Source organism: Malus sylvestris, chromosome 16 (assembly GCF_916048215.2).
Source record: "Malus sylvestris chromosome 16, drMalSylv7.2, whole genome shotgun sequence".
Taxonomy (NCBI): domain Eukaryota; kingdom Viridiplantae; phylum Streptophyta; class Magnoliopsida; order Rosales; family Rosaceae; genus Malus; species Malus sylvestris.
The window spans coordinates 5,179,017-5,204,248 of record NC_062275.1 but is presented as its reverse complement, the minus strand read 5'-3'; the positions used below and the strand labels follow the sequence as shown (position 1 = coordinate 5,204,248).

Here is a 25,232-nt window from a genome sequence, read left to right as displayed (position 1 = left end):
AGCTTTTGTATGTCTTGGACAAACGTGTAACGTGACACGAAAGCTTTTACTAAATGAGAAAAACTCTCATATTCCATGTTTCATACCATTTTTTTTCTTTTTCTCTTACCACATGAACTTATGTGGTGAGAAAGCAGTGATGGTCACTTAAGGTCTTCATTTTGAGGACTTGGCATGACCAGCTCTATCTCAGTCATAGCTAGAATCACTCGGCAAGAGAGAGAGGAAGAAATGATGAAACGGATATACAATTTTTTTTTTCCACCAACAATAACCTTTATGCTTAAAAGAGCCATTTTATGAACCGGATTAATATTTACGTGACGTTTCGATCTAATAGTATAATATAGATAGAAACTTAAAATCGATATTTCCCGAAACACTGTTCTATTAGACCGAGAAGATGGTCAGCTTGCCTAACCAGTTTCCTGCTGCTATGCTTAGAGCGAACCCCAGTTAGCTTGTCGAAGTAACTGGCCCACTTCCATGCTTGCATCAGCTGACAAGGTATGGGCGGCCATGTGGGTAGTAGGACCCACGAAAACGACCGTACACGTGTGACATCACCCGGAGAGGAGTGTGGACGGTCAAACAAAGGCAGACCTGTGAATACAAACAAAAGCCCATATCACAATCTGAGGGCCCAATTTCAACGTATCGCCCGCCCATTTACATCTTATCCTGCCTCCCCTGAAACGCTGAATACTGAAAGGGACCCATCATCGCCTTCGCAACCACCATGGAGTGGTTGCCACGTAGCATGCATATCTGCATCCATGGCCTCCAATGTAGGCCCTGTCCATTTAAAATGCTATCTGGTGTTGTGCTGTCCCAATAGAAAGGTGCCACGTACATGGATTGTTCTAGCCCCTTATGACACCTCCGGACAATGTGATTGTCCGCTTCAGAAGAGGGCATTATGAGATCGTCGGTACTCTGGTGGTCTGGTTTGATAAAAAATAATGAGATCCTCCCTGATCTTCTTTAGAGGATTCTAAGAATTATTACATCGTGTTCGTTCATCATATATTATACGATCAATTTTTATTAAATATTATTTATATTTAATTTTAAATAAAAATATTTAAAAAAATTTATGATCGTATAATATACAATAAACAGACACGATGTAAAAATTTTCAGAATTCTCACAAAGAGGATCCAAAGAGTATCTCATTGGATAAAAAATATCTAAAAGTTGGAAATATTGAAGTGGCCATGGGCAAATGGCTTGGGTCCACGTGGCATAGTTTGCCAACGAATGACCTACTTGCTGGGGAGTTTTCTTGAGCCATTAGAACTTGTAGTGTGGTCCCTGTTGGAGCTCTCACATCTCACACGGAACCCATTCATGTGTGTTTGAGTTTTAACTAATTAGGAGAAAAACTTATGTACGACAGCAGGTCGTTTTGTATTGTCCGATTGGTCTAACAAATCAGAGTTTTCATGTGCTTCTGCCGTTTGACCCAACCTTACAATCGGAGTTTATCATGAGTTTAGAGAGTGAACTGATTTGCCCCAAATGTACAAGTTAATAGTTTGCTTGAGTGAATTAACGCTTTCTTTTTCTCTTGTGTGTGATTGGGAATGTTTGTCGTGACAAAAACTCTTCCTAACCCTCTATTGAATTTTTTTTTTGTTTCCCAATCGAGTAGAGCATGTTTGGGAGATGAAGTTTCCACCTTCTTATCCTATCCGCCTTAAGAATTGACAGAGTTTTTAAATATTTTCACGTCAGAACTTAACTACAACAGAACTCTACAAACATGATTAAAAAGTTTTTTGATGATTAGATTAAGCCATTTAGAAAATAACCCCCCTTGCATTGGAGTTTACACATTAGTCCAACATGGACGGCAGCATCTTTTATCTCACTCCTTGTAATTTATATGCCCTTTCATCATTTTCAAGTTGATTAAGCAGCTAGCCGGGGCTTAAGAGCAAATTTTGCGAAAGTGCGGTTAACGACTAAGCATCACGAAGAAAACAAATGATATAAAAACATGGTTGAAATCCATGCACTACAATTTCAGTAAAAAATTAAGAGATTGGAATCATCTCCATATCGATTTCCTCGAGATCCTCTAATCTTGAACGTTCAACACACAATTAACGGTCAAGGTTTATTGTGTGTTGAATACCCGCTCATATTGAAGCTTTGCACCTATTGCACCAGCACTAACAATCCTCTTCTCCTTCACCACAAACTTGAACTTTAATCGTTCATAATATGTTGAACTCTCAGGATTAGAGGATTCCGAAGAAAATGATCCAAAGAGAATCCCATAACTTAATTGGGGTCAAATCAAAATTACTGTTTCTTTCTCTTCCATCCAGCAAGTTAAAAATTTTCACATCTAAGCAAAGGTTCTATATTTTTCACGTGAAGTGTAACAAACCAGTAGAACTCATATCTCTCAATCTCATTAAATTTTTCCATTTTTATATTTCTCATGGACCATGCATGATGCAATCTATATTCTATAAAATTAAATTAAATAAATCAGAGGACCATATCCGTAAATATTATATTCCCTCATTAGGGGTTTGTTTTACAATTTCAAGGACTCGATTTCTTGTGCAAAATCCCACGCTTGCATCAGCAAGATTTTTCTGCAACGGACGCAATCTTGAGGACAAATATGTATATAATAAGGTTAAAATATTAGAAAATAAAACTGTTATTTGTACTTTAAAAATTTTATTTAACTCTTTACAAGTATATTTTTCTTTTTAATTATATAAAATTTAATATACAAAATGAGATTTTTGGAATGTTAATAACAATTTTCTAAGAAAATTGTATGTACAAATGTTGAAATATATATATATATATTTTATATAATATTTTCATATTTTTAAATGAACAATATTGGTTATAAAATTAAAATTAACTCGTACATTAATGAATAATAAATTAACATCGATTTCGTTGCACGGTGAGATATTTAAATTTTAAATAACCTAAAGAAGGTGTCAACGTCCCCAATAAGCTATCGGGATCGGGGTTGTCCAGAAAGTCATTGCCATTGCCAATCACACACAAGTAATTGTCACGGAAGAAGAATCAAACCAGAAAATTTGACTTTTTCAAAATAAGAACCAAACCATATTTTTCATGTGTTCCTCTCTCTCACGCTGTTATTAAATTATATACTTGTCCTGGCCGTTAGGCCATCTTCAATCAAATGAGGGATAGATTACTCGTTTTAACTATCTTGTCCTTCAAAAAATTAATATGTTAATAAACAGTGCATAACCACATTTCTTATTATCTTCAATCGAGGGCCAAATATAGTCATGTAACAAAAAACTATCTACAACTGAAGGCCAAAAGGTCATAGAACCAAACATAATTTATTATTTAAATTTAAAAACTACACCAACTTAAATTTAAAAACTACAAATTAAATTTAAAAACTACAAATTAAATTTAAAAACTACAACTTAAATTTATAAGAAAAAATGAGAATTTTAAAATATTTATAAAAAAAAATTCAAATATAACGGCAAATTTCTGGCCTGGCCCAGGGCTGGCTGGCTGGGTTGGGCTAGCCAATTGGCCCTTTGGCCTTTTTTGTCCAATGGAGCCCACGAGCCATTTGATTTAGCCCTCATTTTGTAACGATTTTCGGGCTATTTTTAGCCCTCTGATTCTCTTGACATTTTTATTGGAGATGATCTTACTTCACAAACATGTAGCATTCAACACATTAATTTACTTTGAAAAAAAAAACACTCAAAAATATTAAACATTGATAATAATTTAATCTTCTTTGGAGTGCGTGTGATTTGTTGCGCATCAAATGAGTTTTTAGTGTGTTGAAAAAACAATTTGGTATAACAAGTGTAATTATATAATTAGTTAGTAATTTAAAACTCGGTAATAATTCAAATTTTAATGTAATCTTTCCCAGAAATTTAAAACAATCTGCTTAGATAATTCTCTGTGAACATCTGCCAAGATTGGTTTTTTGACTCTGTTTTAATTTGGCCTGCCTGCCATTCTTAGTGCAGAAGAATTCATTCAAAAGGTTTGTGTCGATATTGTTTTCCGACCGGAGACATGAATATCATATCATAAACCGGAAACATAAACATAATTAGTGGCTAATTATTTGATTCATTTCCCCTTTTAACCATAATTACAACTGAGAACTAATTAGATAGCACAATGGAGCAGCACTGCAGCAGTCTACGCTCTGAAACATGACCGTCTCTCCCTCAATAAGGCCAGAAACAAAAGGGCTGCTGATCTTCCAAAGGGATGTACCCGAAATTACTAGAATTTGGAGGGGGTAAATTATCATAGCAGCAATCTTCAAGCTTTAACAAGTACGGCTGTGGTGGGGGCAAGAGGGTCTTTCCGAGATCATCATCTTCATCCTGCGAGAAATCGGACTGATCAGCTGGTTCAAACACATGAGAGGAATCCGCCGGCTCTAACAACGGTGAATGGTTTTCAGTGCAATGCGGGCTATCCGAGTCGAAAACATCGCTTTTCGCAGAACTTGCATCCTCTTGCTTGCACACCACCATTGCCCCCTTGGTCACAGTTTCAGAATCTTCATTCGGAATTGCACTCCGGGGCACCAAATCCGATGAATCGATTGCATTGTGTGAATCCGAATTTCCGCCGTCAGGCTTTCCTTTCTCTCTCGAAAGCAAAACGTCCTTGAGGGAATCAACCTGCTTACACACAAGAAAACTAAACCATTACTGTTTACTCAAAGTATGACACACATGGCTGAATTTAACGGCTGAATGTGCGATCAAGGATTGAGTTCATCATGCGAATTTGAGCCACTAAAAGGCACTGCCTATCGAATTTAGGAATTTATTAATACCTCATTCTTCAAACTTCCATTCTCCTTGAGGAGATTATCAACATCAACCTTGAGCTTATCATAGCTGGCTTTCAATGAATCATAATCCTTTTCCAACCGCTTGTTTTTATACCGCGCCCGGCGGTTTTGAAACCAAATTGCTACCTGGCGAGGCTGCAAGCCAAGTTCGTTAGCAAGTTGCACCTTCCTCTCAGGTTCAAGCTTGTTTTCTAACTCGAATTTCTTCTCCAGAAACTGAACTTGATTCGCCGTGAGCCGCCTTTTCTTTCCGGGTTGATGAAGGTAGCCACCGTAATAATCCTCATCCTCGTTTTCTTGTTTGGGTTGGAAGAAAGGCCTATCCAAGGAGTCCCCTTCACTTACATTTTCAAAATTAACCATTGAATTTGAACCTGCACAAAAAATGGAGCAACCAAATTATAAAAGTCCTCTAATTTTGTTTACGGACTGAAATTAGCAACTAGAGATATTCAACATATGTCAGCAAAAAGCTTTGATCTTTCAATCTTCACTTGCAAAAAGCTTCGAACTTTCCATCTAAACATGAAAAAAGCTTCAAGCTTTTCATCCGAACATGCAAAAAGCTTCAAGCTTTCGATCTATAGATCCAAAAGGCTTCAAACTTTCAATCTTAACGCGTTAATTCAGCAAGAACTGGCAACAATTAGCAGAAAAATGGAGAAACAATCGATCCTTTACCAACTCTTACATTAGTTCAAATTGGAAGTGTGAAAGTTTCAAGCTTTAACATTAATCCATCAAGTCAACCAAGAAAAACCCATTAGTCTAAATTTTCAGAAAAAGAAAAAAAAATTCAGAAAGGCAACAATCCCAACAAATAAAATAGCAAAAGTAAAAATGCAAAGCAGATAAAAAAATTACCATGAAAAGAAGAGGAAGGAGTGGGAATCCAGAGAGACTCGAGAACGTCAGAAGAGCGAGGTCGCTTTTCGTTTTGGAAAATTACTTTCATGTCCGCAGAAGAACCGTAGAGTTTCCCACTCGTCATATATGTTAAACGTAATCAGTTCACAAAATTTAAATGCTGTGTGGGTAATTAATCGGATTATCAGAGGCTTAAAAGTGGTGGGTTTAATGTCAGAATCACTGTAATGTGGAAAGTATGAGAGAAAGAGGAGATCACGCCCATCACTCACGAGAAGCTGTGAAAGTTACTAAGAGCTTGGGATGAGTGAGAAAAATGGTGAAATCATGAGGTTTTTTCTTGCAGAGGAAGAAAGTGTTCTGCAACTGCAAGGTTTTGCTTTTTCTATGGCTGGGAACTTGTGAAAGCCAGAAGTTTTAAAACTTTGAGAGAGAGAGAGGGAGACAGAGGGCAGAGAGAGGGCAGAGAGGGGGCAGAGAGGGAGAGAGAGAAAGGAGAGGAGAGGAGAGGAGAGGAGCAGAGATTCTTCTACTGGGGTAAGAGCTTGGTGGTGGGGTTATAAGGAGCTCTGGTGAAAACAGACAGGAGGCTTTCTTTTCTGTGACCGGATCCCGTCCGGAGCCAGACTCTCATCAAATGATCTGGATCTTTAAATTTCGATCCAACGATTACAAATAGAAATTTTCTAAAAATTATAATAATTGTAACCGTGATATCAAATTTCAATTACGCGGATTATTTGATCATTGTGCTCGATTCATTTGAATCTGGAAGGGATCTGGTTCCTTCTTTCCTGCAGGGAGACTGAGAGAGTAGACAGGTAGGTGGAATTACCGAATTGCCCCCCTTCTGGTTTCTCTTATCCATTTCCTTACTTGCAATTCTAGACAATAGAGTAAAATAATAGTGTTTTTTCCTTTCTATTTTTATGGCAGGAGGATCTTCGCCGGATCCTCTTTGTGAAGATCCGGAGATTTTTCAACAACATGCATTCATCATATATCATGTGATAAAAAATTATTGTAAATTTTTTTATTTAAAATTGAATATAAACAGTACCTAACAATAACTGGCCGCATAATATACAATGAACGGATGTGATTTGAAGATTCCTGGAATCCTTACAAAGAGGATCCGGTGAGAATCCTCACTCATTTTTATGAAACTAGCAACTGCATGTTTGAATACCGAGGCTTCTAACGAGGAACTTGTTATGGGCTAAGGATTAATTGGATAATCTGGAGAATTCAAATAAAAAAATAGTGATTAAATTTGTGACGATTTGATTTATCATTTGCTTTTTCTTTATATAAAAAAGGAAAAATTAATGATGAATCACGGTTATTTTTTTCTTTCAAGTCCAAAAGATACTAGTTGAGAATTACACCTTATTCGTAATCACGATTAATCAGATTCACAACTTACAAAATATCAAGCAAATCCACAGATTTACCACTTGTTTAGTTAAGGTAAAAAGTTTTGGATATTTGAACTGTTTGTTTGAAGAAAAATGGCCAGATTAAGCTGCTTGTATTCTGCCTCTCAATGTGATCCTTTTTTGCTAGAAAAATATTACTCAACAGAGGGTCAACGTCTCCATTTCAATTTCAAAGCATCGCGAGGGTACGAACTTAAGTGTTAATGAATATATTCTTTTTGTAACTATAAATTAAAGTCATGCTATTTTTATTTATATTTATTTTTTTATATTTATTTTTTAATTTTTGACTGTTAAGTCGAAAGAAATGAAGAAAATTAAAGGCTAAAGGTTAATCATCTGTAAAACCTTCCACCTTCAAAAGGAGGGTATTTTGGTAAATGGATATGAGTACAGTATATAAGATTAGAAGAAGGAAAGGGTCATTGACACCTATGCTATGGCCCTAAGGGGCCCCTACGGCTCTTTAATTTTAATTTTGTAGGGTACTGACGACTGACCTACCACGCTCCCGCTCTCAGTTTTCCTTCCGACTGCGTGGTTCCACCGGCGCAACCTCCCCAGCCGCCGCGGTGTCCTCAATACCAGCTCTTGCTTTAATTCTAAGAAAGTGTTATTGGCATTTTAAAAATTTTATTTTACACTTTTTAGAAGTGTATATTTCTTTTCTAATATAAAAAGTTTGAAATTTAGAATAAAATTTTTAAATTACTAATAATAATTCCCTAATTTTATCTTATTTTATATTCTTTTTACAAGCTCACGAGTTACAACTTCAACTATTTTACTTTGAAAATTTGTGTGGTACAAAAGAATTTTATTAATATAAACAAAAAAATAATAATTTTTTAGTCTCGGTCGACTTAAAAGATTTTAAACCTAAAAGCATTTTAATTTGTTCAATAAAAAACACTTATAAACGGTGATAATATCACAAAAAACTTGTGATATTTTTAAAAGCAATTTCGAACGAAGCAAAGTATTTTCCTTTTTTCTTTTTATTGGTATAAAAATTGAAGTTATATGTATGGGGCTACGAGTTTAACAAATCTTTAACTATATTAATAGTTTATTGGAGCTTACGACTTGAGAGTTCGGAAGGTTGCAGCAAAGCAAGTTGATGGGGTGGGTATAATATTCAACAGAGATGTTCTTCTTGATAAGCTTGCTGCTGCGATCGAGCAGTTGAGTGTCATGTCCAAAGTCAAGGCTGCCAGTGGATGCATGGACTTGCGAACGCCAAACGCTTGAATTTTGGTTCCACTACTCAGACTCAACTCTCAAAATGTCAAAGACTTTGCTTGGATTTCTGTCTATCTGATATATTTTACGCTACGATCAAGCCAGCTTTTCAACAGTTAATTTTTTTGTTGATATTTTAAAGGTTAAAAACTTCGGATTATAAAATAATTTGAAGTAGCCTAGGATTTCGTTGCTTAAGTTCAACTTTTCATCGACTTAGTTGACATATTGAGTCTGGCATGCATATCAAGCATTAGTACATTATACATATAACCGGCTTCCCTAATCAGATCATTGGAGGACCTTATCGTGTTATCCCATCAAGCATGGTTATGATCTCTATTTGCACTCAACTGTAGATTACTTAGAAAGTCAGATGCGTGATGATTTCATCTACAATAATTAAATCTAGTCCTCCAATTATTGTAAAACGACTAATAGAAAAACTACAATGGTGAAATGTTATAATGGAAAACACAAATTACATATCTGGATTTCTTTTTGCAGCACCTTTCCATAATTCCGAACGATCATCGTTTACATGTCCAGATTCTTGATTTTGATTTTACCATATATGCATGACTGATTTGAGGACAAATTAAGTTGTGACCAAGGACCTGCAAATCAAGCCTGGTGATTAATCAACTGGGTTTGGTTAGAATAATGTTCTTAATTTGTACTGCTTTCCTTTTTGTTTGGAAATTGATTTCTACACATCGTATTTAGCATGTTACACACTCACGTTTAATAATGATTGTTGGTTCTGTTTGATTTATGAAAATCACTTCCCTTTTGTTTCCTTTGAGGCATCGTGAATTGCTTGTGACCATCTACTCTCGTGCACCCAGTTTCCGGTTTTCTTAGGAGACCATCAGTTCGAAATTTAAATCTCATAGATCACAATTAACTGATAGCAGAAAAAAGCATTGGCCATGAAGATAGAACATAAGAAGTAAATCGAATCTGTTATTGAGGACTGAGAGCGGAATGCATCCAACATCAAGCACATTGCTCTCTCTCTCTCTCTCTCTCTCTCTCTCTCTCTCTCTCTCTATATATATATATATATATAGCTACTTTAACTTGTGAGGTTTCGGGTCGTACATTGTTCTGTTTGTGTCATCTGAAGGAAACACTCGTGCCCTGGTTACGAGTACATGCATGAGCCATAAGGAATATAGAAACTGTACTACTGCCCTAGCTACCTGTATTTTATTGGTTGCTAGCTAACCCTAGCTCGCCTTCAGTCTTTCCAAACTAGAGATGCAAAGCTTTCCAAACACACAAAACTTATGGAGCACCCAGATGTCATCCTCAACAAAAGGTCTCATCATGTAAGATGTAACACTTCATGTTTTTGGTGCTGCATTGCATATAAAAGGTAAAATCTTCTTTCCCTGCCAACTGGTTCCAAGCCTGGTTAATAGGATTATAGGAGGAAAATTTACCTAGCAAAGAGAAAAGCTTTAGTACGTGCAGTTGGACGACGTGACTCATCCCCCGTGCGACACACAAAAGCCATAATCTTTATATGTTGTCGTAAGGTGGCAGTCTCACTGAATACTCTGTCACCTATTATAAATTGCGCCTAACTCACATTCTCCTATGACTTAATTGCATCTAACTCACCTTCTCCTATGGCGTAACAAGTGAGGAGTAAGGTAGACACGATCGTAGTATATATTGTACTATTTAAGTGTCTCCATGTTAGTAGATGCAACTAACTTTTTCTATATTTATGACAATGTACTAAACTAACAAGAATTCTTCCAACCACTTGTTGGCTATCCTTCCTTTGTGGTTGTGCTCGGGAAGTTCATCGTGGTGAGATGCTGCAATTACTCAGGCGATGCTTGGCTGTGGACGAGGACATGGTCGGATCGAGAACGGCGGCGACTGGCGTAGAACTTTCCAGTGTTTGGGGTTTTTAATGCGTTTTGGGCTTTAACTACTGGTAGACCCTTTGTAGTTTGTTTTTTGGGCCTATGTTTTGCTTGTTTATGTGTGTTGTTGGAGCCTTGGGTTTGCTTATGTGTATGCTTTAATTTGTTTGAAATGTGAAGAAGCCTTTTTCCCAAAAAAAAGAAAAAAACTAATTAAAACTAATCATCGACAACATATCAATCAAATATCCACGAATTAGTGATAAACGAGTGAAATTTCCAATGTTATTTGCCTAATGACGTTGCATGAGAACAAAAGGGTGTTTTGATTTTATGTATTTTTGTTAGATGTTTGACACACAAATGCATCATAAGATTATTTGCATCAGAGCTCCCTAAGATTCATTGCAGAACACCCAACAATTTCCCTCGTAGACTCATACAGCACCCTCAGAGCGCTCAAGCAAATCCACTCCCAACCGCTCGTTAACGGTGTTCTCAACGACCCTCACCTTTCCGGCCACTTTGTCGCCGCCATTGCGCTCAGAAACCGCACCAATTTGTATTAATTCAATCAAGTCCTCGACCAATGCCAGAACTCAACACTCTTCGCCTTCAACTCCATGATTAGAGCCTACTCCAAAGGCTCCACGCCATCCAAAAGTTTTGACTTTTACAGCAGAATTCTCCGATCAAGTTACAATCTTTCACCCTATAACTACACCTTCAACTTCTAGGTTCGCACGTGCGCACAGCTTTTGGCACGTGAGATCAGTCCCACCGGCCATAGCGGCTTGATAAAACCGGGTTTGAGAACGACCCGCGTGTTCAAAGCGGGTTAAGTTTCATGTATGCTGAATTGGGTTTGTTAGGTTCGTGCCACAGAGTGTTTGAGAAAACTTTTGGGCCTGATTTGGTATGGCAGAATGATGTTGGTTTTGCACGGGAGGTGTTTGATGAAATGCCTCAGAGGGACCCCATTGCTTGGAATGCGATGATTGCAGGTTATGCGCAATGTGGGAAGTCTAGAGAAGCCTTGAATTTGTTCCATTTGATGCAAATGGAGGGTGTGAGGGTGAATGAGGTGTATATGGTTTCGGTCTTATCAGCATGTTCCCACATGGGGGCATTGGATCAAGGTAGATGTGCTCATGCATATATAGAGAGGAACAAGGTGCGGATGACAGTGACGTTGGGGACTGCACTCATCGACATGTATGTGAAATGCGGGAACATGAACAAGGCCGTGGAGGTGTTTTGGGATGAAAGAAAAGAATGTGTATACGTGGAGTAGTGCATTGGGAATGGACTTGGTGAGAAGCGTCTTGAGCTTTGCTCCCTTATGAACAAAGAAGGGGTCCATCCAAATGAAGCTACGTTCGTTTCGGTTCTAAAGGGCTGCACTGCGGTTGGACTAGTTGAGGAAGGCCGTCATTTCGATTCAATGAGGAAATCATGTGGGATTGAACCTCAGCTAGAGCACTGCGGATGCGTGTTAGATTTATATGGCCATGCCGGGCGTTTAGATGAAGCCTTGAACTTCATAAACAACATGCCAATGAAGCCTCATGCGGGTGCATGGGGGGCTTTGCTTAACGCTAGTAGGATTTACAAGAATATGGAAATAGCTGAGCTTGCGTCAAGAAAGATAGTAGAACCAGAGGCCAAGAATCATGGTGCTTATGTGCTTTTGTCCAACATATATGCCGATTCCAAGCTTTGGGACGGAGTTAGTAACGTGCAGCTGACTATGAAGGCAAAAGGTGTGAGGAAGCTTCCCGGTTGCAGTGTCCTAGAGGTTGATGGTCGTAGGAGACAAGTCTCATTCTCAATATAATGAAATTGAGACAATGTTGGGAGAAATCTCCCGTGACTGAAGTTGGCGGGTTATGTGGCTAATGCAAATCCTGTGCTATTCGACATGGAAGAAGAAGGGAAAGAGGATTCGTTGTGTAAACATAGCGAGAAGGTTGCGATTGCTTTCGGATTGATCACTTTGAAAGAAGGCGTGCCGATTAGGATTGTGAAGAACCTCAGGGTCTGTTGGGATTGCCATGATGTAACCAAAATGATATCTAACCTTTTTAGCAGAGAGATTATTGTGAGAGATTGGAATAGGTTTCACCATTTTAAAGATGGTGAGTGTTCTTGCAAGGGTTACCGGTGATGCAAAATGTTCATTAGGACTTTTGTCCCTTAAGTTTGACTGGAAAAAGGTGATGCAAAATAAAGCTGATTATTCACTCTTCGTTCTTTGAGGTCATTTGCAATTTTTCTTTGTTGTATACTTTCTCAAAAGTCAAAAGCGATCAAGAAAAACACTGTTTGCTCTGTATAGAGCTTTCATCTCCTTCTGACATTGTTTTTGGACCCAAAATCTAATCACTAATGGGCTATAAGAGTCCATTATGCTACAGTCCAGCCAAGCCACCAACATAGTTCGGACTTCAGAGTTGTCCCTTGTACACCCAAATTTTGTCTGACACCCATTAATTTTATTTAAAAAAAAAAACTCTTATACTTATATATACCATAAAAGGTTTAATGATTTCTTAAGAAAAACAATTATTTTCTTTGGACACTTACACGTCATCTGTAAGATTCATCCGAATTTCTAAATCTTCTGTTTTTGAGGTGCCACTTTGATCACCTTCATCATCCTTACCACTGCTAGAATCAAAGGGGCCTTTCTCACCGCCATTATTAGTAGTATTTTGAAAAAAAATGTGTTTGTTTACAAATCTGATTCTCGAGAGTGACTCGTTCCAGATTGTTGCTGCTTTGAAGGAGTCCTCCATCTCCATTAATTTGTCCACCGTTAGGCCAATTGTGAAAGATGTTATATCAATGATGGCTATGATTACTAGAGTTCATCCTTTCCATGTGCGCTGCCAAGCTAACACCATTGCCCATCAACTAGCTCAATATGCCCTTCACAGTGGTTGCTTTTGTTGTTGGTTTAAGGATCCCCCGGACCTCATCTATGATCTGTTAATTGAATATTGATGTCATTAGGTTGCTGCATCTGTCTGCTACTCCTTTGATTTATACGTTCTGCTTTAATCTTCTAATGAAAGCTATCATTTCTTCTTAAAAACATTCACCGAAATGGTCCTTCTACTGTGACCAACTTAAGAAAAGAGACGTTTCCAAGAAAAAAATCTACACGTCTTAGTAAAATTAGGCATGGTTTCCTTTTTGATATATATGAAATTAACAAGCTTTCGGGCTAAAGTCGTTTGGTTGGTCCCTTTTTTTGCTATGTGAAAAGTAAAAACATTTAGGAAAGATAGAGAAAATTTGTTGTGGCAAAACTACCACTACACATTACCACTAGCCAATTAAGATCCATTTAGCTGATGAACAAGACCAATATTAATTGTAATTAAATATGCAATCATGGATCTTGCATAGTTCGTACTCAAAACACAATTGAGAAAGAATCTTCAAATCTCTGTGTATGATTCATGATGCAACATTAAGCTTGTCCTGAAGTTCACTGGTGAAGTTCTTGTCCTCCTTGCGCTACATACTACTTTTCATCATAATATTTATCTGCATGTGTGAGGTTATCTTTTTCATAATGTGTTAGTCCTCTTTTTTTTTTCTTCAGATTGAACGTGACACTTTGTGATTATGACCGACAATGAGGAGCTAATCTCGTTTAACCACTAATGCAACATTAATAATCAAGTTCAATGATGCATGGATGTCCATGCACCAATTTTAGGTCAACTTAAGACTTTTCCATACCTAAATCCAATTTCAATTACAATTCTTTTGCTTTAATAGTTGAATTTGAATTAGTTTCTAATGCTTACATATTAATCTGTTACTTTCAGGGCCTAACCTTCGTTATTGTAGGTAGGCAAGAAGGAATATCCACGTAAACAAATTATATATTAATCATAATAATTCTCTAAGATAATTGTTATGATCATGTTTGTTGCGATCGAGTTTCATTTTAGATTCCTGTGTTTGGAGCACGCGGACAAGAGATCTGAACCACTTAATTCAATCATATGCCCTTATTAACCCTTTCCACTAGTCCATTTCACAAAATTCAAAAACTTAAAATAGTTCAAATTTCTTTCTCTCTCTCTTGAACAGTCTCTCTCTTAGTTTGCATACTGCGGAAATAGAAATTCTATGTGAATGTCAATCCATCTATGTTGTGGGTATTATATTTCTTGAGAGACAAAGCACCAAATTCAAACCATATAAAATGTTGTATAATTAATTAATTCCCGGATCATATTCAAATGTGTCACCATTAAGTTCTTTAATCTTTGTTTAAGCTTGGTATCCACATCAATTAAATTGCAGACAAAACAATTTCGAAGCCCTGTTTGTGCCCCAAAATAACAGCTACTTTACTTGACTATGCTCACAAATATTTTAACCCTTGCAAGCTTCTAGTATATTCAAGGTTTTGATTAGAAAAATAATTACTAGTATAATTACAAAGAGTGCATGTACATGTGAAAGGAAGGTTGTATTCGATGTGCCGTATCTTCCTAAAATATTATTGTTATGGTTGTGAACGAGTGGGTTGACGTCTCTCATACTATATGGATTAGTGTAATATTGTCTCCAGCTTGGGACCCACCTCCTGAAGAAACAGTTAAACTTCATGTGAATGGCTCTCGGCTCAAGTGTTGGGGAAACTTTTAGTTGTGACGGAAAACAAATGATACACTACATGTTTTAATAGTAGTGGTGAAAAATTTTATTTTTTAAATTATTAACCTTTTAGCACACATTTCCCACAATTTGTATAATGACATATGATGTACCATCCCGTGTACCGATCACATTAAAAAATCTCTGCAAGTATCGGGGGAGTATTACAAGATAACGGTGGTGATTGGCTTGGTAGGTTTTCAGTCAACTTGGCCGAGGCAGATGGTTGATGTTGAAACTCGGGACCAAAATTAATGATTATTTAATGTGATATCTATCATAACAATCCACCACTTATATAATCGACCCAAAATATATATGTGTTAAAGTGTTCCACTCTTTAGTACTACAGTTTTGATCCATGAGATGACAAACAAAAATTAGAAGACTTTTAGTTTATTGGATTGATGTTTCCAATTAAATTTGATTTTAAATCTTTTGAGATGTCACATAAGACCGCGCCAGATCTATCTATGTGACATATTTTTCTTGAAAAAGCAATTGTTTTTTGCCACTAGTTTACTAGTGTCCAAGCAAGTTGCAAGGTATCTGCTTTCTTCTTTGCCAAGGAAAATACACCACCCAAAGTCCTTTCTTCAAACTGAAGCATCATTTGTTATCTATAAATTAAAGCAAATCGTGACTGCAAACAATTAATTTTCAAATTCTGGGACAAAAATTCTAAAGCGTACGCCGCCCCTACTTTCAAGGAAGAATGGAAGATGTTCTTAGATTAAGAAATTAATGTTTTTGTTTGTTTTCTTTATGGTTTGGAATAAAGTCAAGTTCTAGTTTCACATACTCGTAAGTCTTGTATTAGTTCGGATCATCACTAGGAAATATATAAATGATAACACCAGTCGTTCATGCATATCATAAGATCATAATTGTGTGTATGCATATAATAAGGCGATACGTCTATCATTAGCAATCTAACATGAAGTTTATATGCATATAGTTCTTTATGGCAGTTGTGAAAAGCAATTTTACCTATGTACCATGATACGGATTTGATCCCCATGTATCGTCCTCCTTTATCGAACTAACTGTTTAACCGTTTACGCTCTCGCTCAACTAAACCTAGAAAACAGAAGCAAAGCACCAAAAGTGCATGTTCTGGCTAGTTTAGGCATCTTTCTTTACCAGGGTTTCTAGCTGACCTAATTTTGTGAAAAAAGTGAAACCTTGAGATGTAACTTCTGATCATCGTATTTTGCAGTTGAAGGAACAAAATAAAGATAGAGCTACTGGATGGATGGAGGGTGTGTATAATAAAACGGATAACAAATGCTGCAACAAGACATATTCTAAGATTAATTCCTGTCACGAAGATGCCAATTTTTTGGGCTCTGGGGGGAATAAGAATCTCTGATATATAGCGGAAGGCTAGCTATAAGTGATTCGGGCGGCCATGTATGTTTCACTTATATTTTCAAGGGAATTTGGGTTTGATTTCGACCGCATATAGGGAGAACATATGATAGATTCTATCAACCTTTGGTTATATATCTTCCATGTATATTTCAACAGCGTCTGTATTCTTCTACATTTTGTTTTTCTGTTTATACATATATACAATTAAGAATATTTTCTGGCCTCTTCTTCGGCATCTTTTAAAATTGCTATTATCTGGTATAGCTGGATTAATTGCTCTAAATTTATACTGAAGGAAAAATTGCCAAAATTTTCATATCCTTGTTATTACCTTCAAACCCTACCTTAGTTTCGTCTTTAACCATCCAAAAGACATATATAATTTGGAAAAAAGTAGCTAGCTTGAAACTAATCATGGGTTTGAGGGGAAGTGTGTTATCAATCGATGCTTCCCTTGTTTGCACTCAATTCATTATTCTTATAACAATTGATGATTTTTATTTTTATTTTTTTGGGTTGAAATCAGTTGATGATTCCTTTATTAATTTGTTCAATTGAAAGACTAACAAAAAAGTGGAGTATAACTGTATAGTGGAGAAAATGTAGTAGTGTGAAAATCATTTAACAATAAAATCACGTGATAGCTAGAGTTTATTTACCTTTTTTATTTAGATTTTACTTCATATACTTCAATATTATAACACCAACCTAAACAGTGGCGGATCCAGGAAATAATATTAGGGGGGTCAATAATAGCGCGGGCAGCTTGCAAATTTTTTATACTAGAAATAGTATGCATATTGTCATTTCATCAAGTCTTCGTAGGCCTGAAGTCATTTGAAAATGTATACTACAGACATGGTTAATGTATGCAAGGGACAGCACCCAAGGTATTCACGGACATTCATCGGATTTTGGTAGGCCTGAAGTCGGTTGGAGGGTAAGTATGAAGTCAACTTTAATCTTCAAAAGGGCAACACTCAAGGTATCCATGGACATTCACCGAAGTTCGGAGGGTCAGCACCTAAGGTATTTATGGACATTCATCAAAATTCGGGGGTCAGTTGACCCCTCATGCCCCTTAATGGATCCGCCAGTGAACCTAAACCATTAGCGAGATCGGAATTTGTAGTAAAAATAGATAAGTAGCGTATGGAAATATAAGAATTTTTCCTCTTCATATTTGGGGATCATACATTCTCGAGTGCAACAAATGAGTTCGACTGTATCATTTAGACTAAATTGTAGTAATGGTCCCTCAACTTTAATCAAATTGGAGCAATGGTCTCTCAACTAAAAATTCATTACCATTGGTCCCTCAACTCATCAAAATGTGTAGCTATGGTCATTTCATCAAGTTCATCATAATTTTGTCAAAATGAGTTATGTTGGAAGGACCATTCCTACAATTGGGGTCCCTCAACTCATCATAACGTGTAGCTATGATCATTTTTATCAACTTCGTCAGAATTTTGTTAAAATGAGTTATGGTGGAAGGACCATTGCTACAATTGGGTTAAGAGTTGAGAGATTATTGCTCCAATTGGGTTAAAGTTAAGGGACCATTTCTCTAGTTGAATTAAAGTTGAAAGACCAATAGCAATGGATTTTTAGTTGATTGATCATAGTTGCACGTTTTGATGAGTTGATGGACTAATGGTAATGAATTTTTAGTCGATAAATCATTGCTCCAATAGTTAAAGTTAAAGGGACCATTGCTACAATTTACTCTTCTTTAATGGTGGACCCACGAATTATTAGTTATTGGGATTGCATGTATGCATGCGACTGTCAACTATTGATGTGTTAATAAACTCGATATAATTAACAGTTGACCGCTATTCATGTTTTATCATAACGATTATCTGACCGTAAATTGTATTTCTCACTATAATTAACAATTGATTGTCATCCATGCTCTTGTAACGATTCTCGGACTGTAGTTGCATTTCTCATTATATACCAGCCATTGTGGGGACCAAAACGAAGAATGCCCTTGGCCTCAGGGCTTAGACTAATGGGGCAAAATGACCATGAACAATGGGTGCGCCGGACTCTTGGGGGTTCGGGAATTCACAGTTCACACGTGGGTCGTCTCCAAAGTCAGCTCAAAAAAGAATTCAACCATATGCATGCAGTCAAAAACCCTAGCATGCACCCCGGATCACTGGATCATGCACACACTGGATAACAACACCAAGATATTGCTCTGAGTGATTAATGATAGTAAAGAGAACAATACTGGTTCTGCGTACGATGAAATTGTTTGTGTGGTGATCTGTGCTTAGCATGGAGATAAGGATGTACGTAGACTTTTCGATAGGGTACGACAAAAATTAAGGGTAGACTTTTTCATCTGTCTCGCTGTCTTATGTATTTATATAGACGTTTTTTATAAATAAAACTAATGAAAATAACTTAAAAACTTTGAGTTTTAACGATAATGGCAAAATAAAGGGTAAAGTAAATAGTACCAGTTTGACTTTTTAATGTAAAAATATAATATTTTATTAAAATAAACAGAACTGTAAGTTTTTCTTTATAACTCTTTTTTTTATATCTAATTTCTACGTACCTAACAAAAAATATATAAATATTTTTGGAACGTTTATTTATGGCTTGCTGTCTAACTCCATTCCCTAACCCAGAGTTTTTGCCTACATGTATGATGTGATGTATGTATTCAAAGCAATGGCGTGAATTGAACACGCATATGATGTCATTGTGAACTAAAGACAGGTCCATTATTCAAAGCAATGGCGTGAATTGAACACACATATTGTGTCATTGTGACGGGGAAAAAGGACAAAAACAAAAATGAAAATTTTGTTGACCATTCAGACACACTTACTCATAGAACATCTTGAAGACCAAAATGATTGGGTGTGAATGAATTGTTTTTTTTTTTTTTTTAAATCTTGATGGTACAAGGAAAATTTTATTGATAACGAAAAAAAAAGTTACACATAGTCAGAGAAAACATAAATCTTACCTCTCATAAAATAGAGATAACAAAAACAATACACGAAAAAGAAGGGCACATGGACATAAACCTTACCATATAGAAATGAAAACAAGAAAGATATAAATAAAAGAGGGAGGGACATGAAACCTAATCCCTCTAAAACCAAACCCAAAGGTCTAAACCTTCAAAACAAGTTGAGCAACACCACAAAGTTAGGGAAAAAAACAAGAAAGTGAGACAAACTTAGACACCAAAATGCACATTAATTTGATAAGTGGTAGCCAGACAAGCCAACAGAGTTCGGAAACAATGCAGCATGAGCAGTCGGTGAAGAAAAATCATGCCAAGTTAAAGTTGGAGAAGACAAGCCCATGTTAGCAAAACTGTCTGCAAAAAAAAATCCTTCCCGATATATGTGAAATGCGTAGAAAGTAATTTTCCAAATGCAATCCAAACAAATAGATCATTGCATACGAAGAGACCAAGGATGATCAAAATTAGACGATTGAAAAGTAGAACACTTTCCAACCAAACATAATGTCAACACAGCTAATATGAAAACTTTACCCCAATAATAATTGTTAATAATTGTGCACAAAAAAAAAATTGCAATAACCAATCTATTGGCAGAAACCACAAAGAAAATGACCATGAAAATTCCTGAAAACTCATCCACAAGCAGCATGATCAGAATTTTCTTTAGACAAACCATCTGTATTAAGTTTAATCCAAGGAAACCAATGAGGAGACCAAATGACAGGAAGAATAGTAAACGCCTTGTGAGAGATAGGTCGGATCCCCAACAAATAATGATTCAAGTGTCAAAACCCTGAGAGTAACCAAGAATAAACTTTCCACCGTGAACAATCGCATAATTGATAATAATCGCAAATATTGTATGGACTTGGAGAATATTTAATAAGTAGCTGCCCATATTGTAATATAAGTAGACATAATTTTCGCATATGATATAAAAAAAGGTGAATTTTACACTTTTTAACTTCTTATATACTATTTTTATTTCTTGCCGATGAATTAAATATGTTAAAAAAAAAAACAGATATGATTAAATAAAGATGTGTAAGAAATTAAAAAAATAGGAATTTTGTCATTATCTAAAAAGAATGGGTTGACAAACTCAACTACCCATATGATGTCGTGCTTGAGAAATGATGTATTTTAACACAATTCTTAGCATATCAGGAAAGACTGACAAGAATTTAGCTGAGCAGTGACAAACAACTTGACACACAACATTACGTAAACGCCAGGTGTTACATGTCAATGAACAGTTAACGAACAAGATGTTACATGTATGATCTGGTGTTGATAATAAGCTTCCACGTTGCACTATAGAGTTCTTACCTATTTTAGATATTATTACTTTATTTCTTATCAGACAAACCTTAATCATATGTTAATCATATGTTGTAAATTGCGATGTGGCCACAATTGCAGTCAAAGATGGATATATATAGTAGATTACTTGTGAATAAAGTAATGCGGATATCATTTTCCACATCGTCTTCCTTCGTTTTCCATATAAAAATTTAACAATTTATTTATAATACGATAAAAAAAGTATTTGATTCCAAAAATACTTTTGAGCATTTTCCGTTCAACTTGAAATATGATATGTTGTCACGTTCAAAGCATTTTCAAGAAAATATGATCTCGTAATCTGTCTCGTGACGTTAATTTAATTATTAAGCCACATGCATAATCCTAAAAAATAGTTTTCATCATTTTCCGTTCAACTTAAAATGTGATATATTGTCACATTCAAAGATTTTCAATAAAATCTCGTTTTGTAGTCTGTATCGTGATATTAATTTAATTGTTGACTATCTTGAAAAATAGTTTTGATCATTTCCCATTCAACTTAAAAGATGATATATTGTCACGTTCAAAGATTTTTCAAGAAAATTTAGTTCCGTAGTCTATATCATGATGTTAATTTAATTGTTGACTAGCCGTTTGCCACATGCTCACATGTACAACAGTTTGTTATTTTACATGTTATTTGTTACTTGTAATTTTATTCTTTTTATTTTGTTGGAGGATGTTTTTGAAATTATGATGATTCACCCTTTTTGCCTACCGTCTTTGTATATGTAGATGACCAATTAGCGTAACTAGGTCATTCTTGTGATAAATTATGTATTTGGTTTTCCAATTTTCCTTTTAGCAGTTGGTATAAAAATTATAAATCATAGAAAATAGGAATATATATAAGGGATCATATATTATATTAAATCATAGAATAAAAAAAGAAAGGAAGATATTAAGTATACTTCATGATATGTAGAATATATCCCTAGAGATAAATTGATTAATTGCAGTTGCATATCCAAACTTCCCAGAATCGTATCCAAACGGCCTTTGATTTGAACTGATATGTATCAACAGTGCGGTCTTTGTTGAACAGTGACCTCCAGTCAAAGTAACGCGACAGCTAGGGTTACTTGCTTATCGTGACTTACGAGAGGCCACAACCCACAAGTTGAAAATTACTGTCAAAAACTTTAGAAGAAGGGAAACCCCGTGTTGTTTCTGCTAATTAACCTACTTGCATGTCTCTTTCAGTTTTGCATCTTTTCATGTTAAGGAAAACAAACCAGTTAATAAATAAACACGAGGTACATAATGCAATGTTTTCTCACCGTGCATGTGTTTAAACCTAATTTGTATGTTTTGTTTATTTAACATTATCTGACTTTTAGTCGAATTTTGAGAATATCGAGTTCGCAACTAATTTATTTTTCATCATCTTAGTGTAAATAAACAGTTTGTATAAAAAAAATTATCTGACTTTTAATTTAAATTTTAGAGGAGTTTTGAACGCTAGACCAACTTAATCTTATCCATCATCTTATTTACCCTACCTACTAGCTAGGCTAATTCCAGTGTGGTTTACTGTTATGTAAAAAAGAGTTGGATTCTTTTCGTATGTACTCCGTTTGAATTTGAGTTTAAACCCACAGGGATTCTAATAGAACTAACAATATGGGTAATGCTAGGGAAACATGTCATTTATATTACTCAAATATTGATCAACGTATTTATTCTTGTATTAGTAACACATCACATGATTTATATGTTTGTTCTATAGATTAGTTTACCTAGCGTTCAAATTCAAACAACACATATTGTTAATTAAGTAGAAAATTATATTTGAACGTCATAAAATTTATAATGCAAGCTCTGATTTTAAGAGACATGTACGTAGTTTGAGGTTAAAGAAACAAAACCTAATTTTGTATAACTATGAAATTGATTCCCAATGCCCCCCCCCAATGTTTTCATCTGGATACATGTTTTCTCCAACTCCAAGCAAGGACCTTGGTCCACAGAACACTGAATTGAAGTCGTGGTAGAGACTAGAGCAGCACACTCTCAGACTCTCACAGGTCAGATAATCAAAATGCGACCATATTCTCTGTCGGCCCTTGGCCATGTGTGTGTGTGTGTGTATGCACAAAAAGAGATCAAGTTTTTTTTCATAAAACTGATGATTGAATGCATATCTTTGTGAACGTGGGGAATAGTATATATAATTCCACTTTTTACTAATGGATTATGTGATCATTTTCAACCATGTTTCACCCTAATTGTATGAAAATTTTGTCAGATAAAGATATATAATATATGGAAAAAAAATGTTAGATCTACAAAATTTTATTGACCTAGCGGTTCAGGCAACAATTTATAAGACAGATAATCTCGATACTATTATATTATCTTATTTGCATTACGACAAATAAATCCGCTGTCGTAGCACTAGCAGATGATGAGTAAGACTGATGACTCATAAGCCTTTGTTGATGGTAGGCATCAAGTAAGTCGTTAAAAAGCTAAAATTTGACTGACTTTCAATTTTCCATCACTAATCTTTTAAGAACAATATTTGGCTACTCAAAGATGAGTAGGAACTCCTCCTCAAAATTTCTCAAAATTATTCATTGTAAATTTATAGAACTTCATGTTTATAATCAGAAATGTTCATATTATAAATCACCGTATAAAGATCGCATCTGCAAAAAATCAATTAAAACTAAGATTATTTAGTCATCAAACTATTTAAAAACAAATGAACGGTATTGGTAAAAGCATTATGAACCGTCTATGTATTTGCTACAACAGATTGACTAAACGATTTTAGTTTTAATTTATTTTTTGCAGAGATGATCTTTACAAAGTCATTCATAGTATGAACGGTTTTGATCATAAGCACAAAGCTTAGCGATTAAAACACTAAGAATTTTAAGTAGGATTCCTACTCATCTTTAATAGCCAAGTATTGTTCATCTTTTAATCACAAATGTCCAATAGCATTGTGATAATGCCAAATCTTTAAGCTCCACTCTGTCATGCAACTTGGATTTCCATCTGTCAGGGGATCTAAATAATTTAAGTAAGTTGTTCGTTATGCTTGTGTTAAAGATTAAAAGAACAGAGAATATGTTCTTTATTTATTTTTTATTTTGTTCATTTGAATGGAGAGCTAGTAACAGTCGAGAGAGGATCACATATATATCTGTGTGTGTATGTATATTCAGCACCCTTTTAACATCCCCATTCTGTGACAACCTTACCTACATACCATAATTATTAGGAAGGTGAGGCACCAACACCTTTACATTAATATATAGTTTGGTGGTCAAACATTACAAGGGGTACCCTAAAATTTTTGGCTCATATTTTTCTTCTTTTTTGGATGATTTGATGTTTCCGTATCTCTCTGTCTAAGAAATATATATACAACTTCTGTAAAACCAAAGCTTATCTATTTTTAAAAATTAATTCCCACATTGTCGTTAAAGCATGTGTCTAATTTTATAAAAATAACTCACATTTTTCTCTTTGTCTGTCTCTCTATCTTTTTTTTTTCTCCATCATATTTATCTCCAACTTCTCTCTCTTCCATGATATAGTTTTTATTTCTTTTTAAATTTTTTATATTTAAACACACAGTACTAGGCTCCATCTAATCTCTACTAATTAATGAAACTCTATTTGTCAACTAAAAAAAGGACAAAAAGACAAATTAGCCTTCTATCACACAAAAAAAATGATGGGCAATAATATAATTTCAAAGGTCCAAATTTTACTGTTTTTTATTGAAGTCTCACCTACAGGTGATGTTAAAATACCTCCAATATTATAAAAAAAAAAAAAAACCTCCCACTCCCCACACGTTCTATCTCTCCCCCTCTCTCCTTCTCATTTTCTAAAAAAATGTGTTCATACACACAAAGTGTATAGCCAAATGCTAGTATTTACTAATAGAACTTGCTGTAATTTTTCAATCAAAAATAAAATTAAGGGACACTAATTAGACAATAAAAGCATCTCCAAAAGAGATTTAAACAGTCCACATCAGCAATAATAAAAATAAAAAAACAACAACACAAGTGTTGTCCAACCAAAACGTGAATTCCTATGTGTCATGACATGGGTTGGCAACAAAGGGGCTGCTGTTAAATTTGATAGCAGCTTCAATTATTTTTTACTTAATTATTAAATGTTTTTAATTAAAATTTTATTGGTTTAAACATGTATCAAGGTGATTGTTAATTGACCGTGTTTTTTTATTGGTTTAAAGCATTTACTATAATTTGAAATTTATATTTATAATTTGACGTATCGAATGGAAAGAAAAACTTTAAACAATGTAAAAGTATCACTAGCCTATAAATTTAATACGATCTAAGACCTATAAAGTTAAAAAAATACTTGCTTACATACGAAGAATTCTTATGCAAGTTACAATTTAATTGCATACACAAATTAATTTAAAATTACTTTTAAAAGGGTCTATTGACTTTTAGATGTAAAGACTAAAGAGTACTAATCTTCATTAATTTAAAGGGTTTATTGACTCTAGACCGTTCTCTCCCCAAGTTGGACTCCT

At 35.2% G+C, this 25,232-nt stretch overlaps 1 protein-coding gene and 1 pseudogene across 1 annotated transcript; one reads left to right on the top strand and one right to left on the bottom strand.

Moving 5' to 3' along the window:
• Positions 1–4,103: 4,103 nt before the first annotated feature.
• Positions 4,104–6,371, bottom strand: LOC126608601 (homeobox-leucine zipper protein HAT5-like). The gene is made up of 3 exons (XM_050276555.1): positions 5,730–6,371; positions 4,848–5,239; positions 4,104–4,689 (listed from the first exon to the last, which is right to left on the bottom strand). The coding sequence occupies exons 1-3, from the start codon at positions 5,854–5,856 to the stop codon at positions 4,225–4,227; spliced, it is 984 nt and encodes a 327-aa protein (XP_050132512.1). The 5' UTR covers positions 5,857–6,371; the 3' UTR covers positions 4,104–4,224.
• A 3,762-nt stretch (positions 6,372–10,133) lies between these two features.
• On the top strand, positions 10,134–12,544 carry LOC126606523 (putative pentatricopeptide repeat-containing protein At5g40405; annotated as a pseudogene).
• Positions 12,545–25,232: the final 12,688 nt, after the last annotated feature.

What these genes read in the sequence shown, in the direction of transcription:
- LOC126608601 (XM_050276555.1), bottom strand. Translation starts at nt 5,856, where the DNA reads ATGACGAGTGGGAAACTCTACGGTTCTTCTGCGGACATGAAAGTAATT. An exon ending in TCCTTCCTCTTCTTTTCATG is followed by an intron (nt 5,240 to 5,729) that starts GTAATTTTTTTA and finishes TTTTTTGTGCAG; the next exon opens with GTTCAAATTCAATGGTTAAT. An exon ending in ATGGAAGTTTGAAGAATGAG is followed by an intron (nt 4,690 to 4,847) that starts GTATTAATAAAT and finishes GTGTGTAAGCAG; the next exon opens with GTTGATTCCCTCAAGGACGT.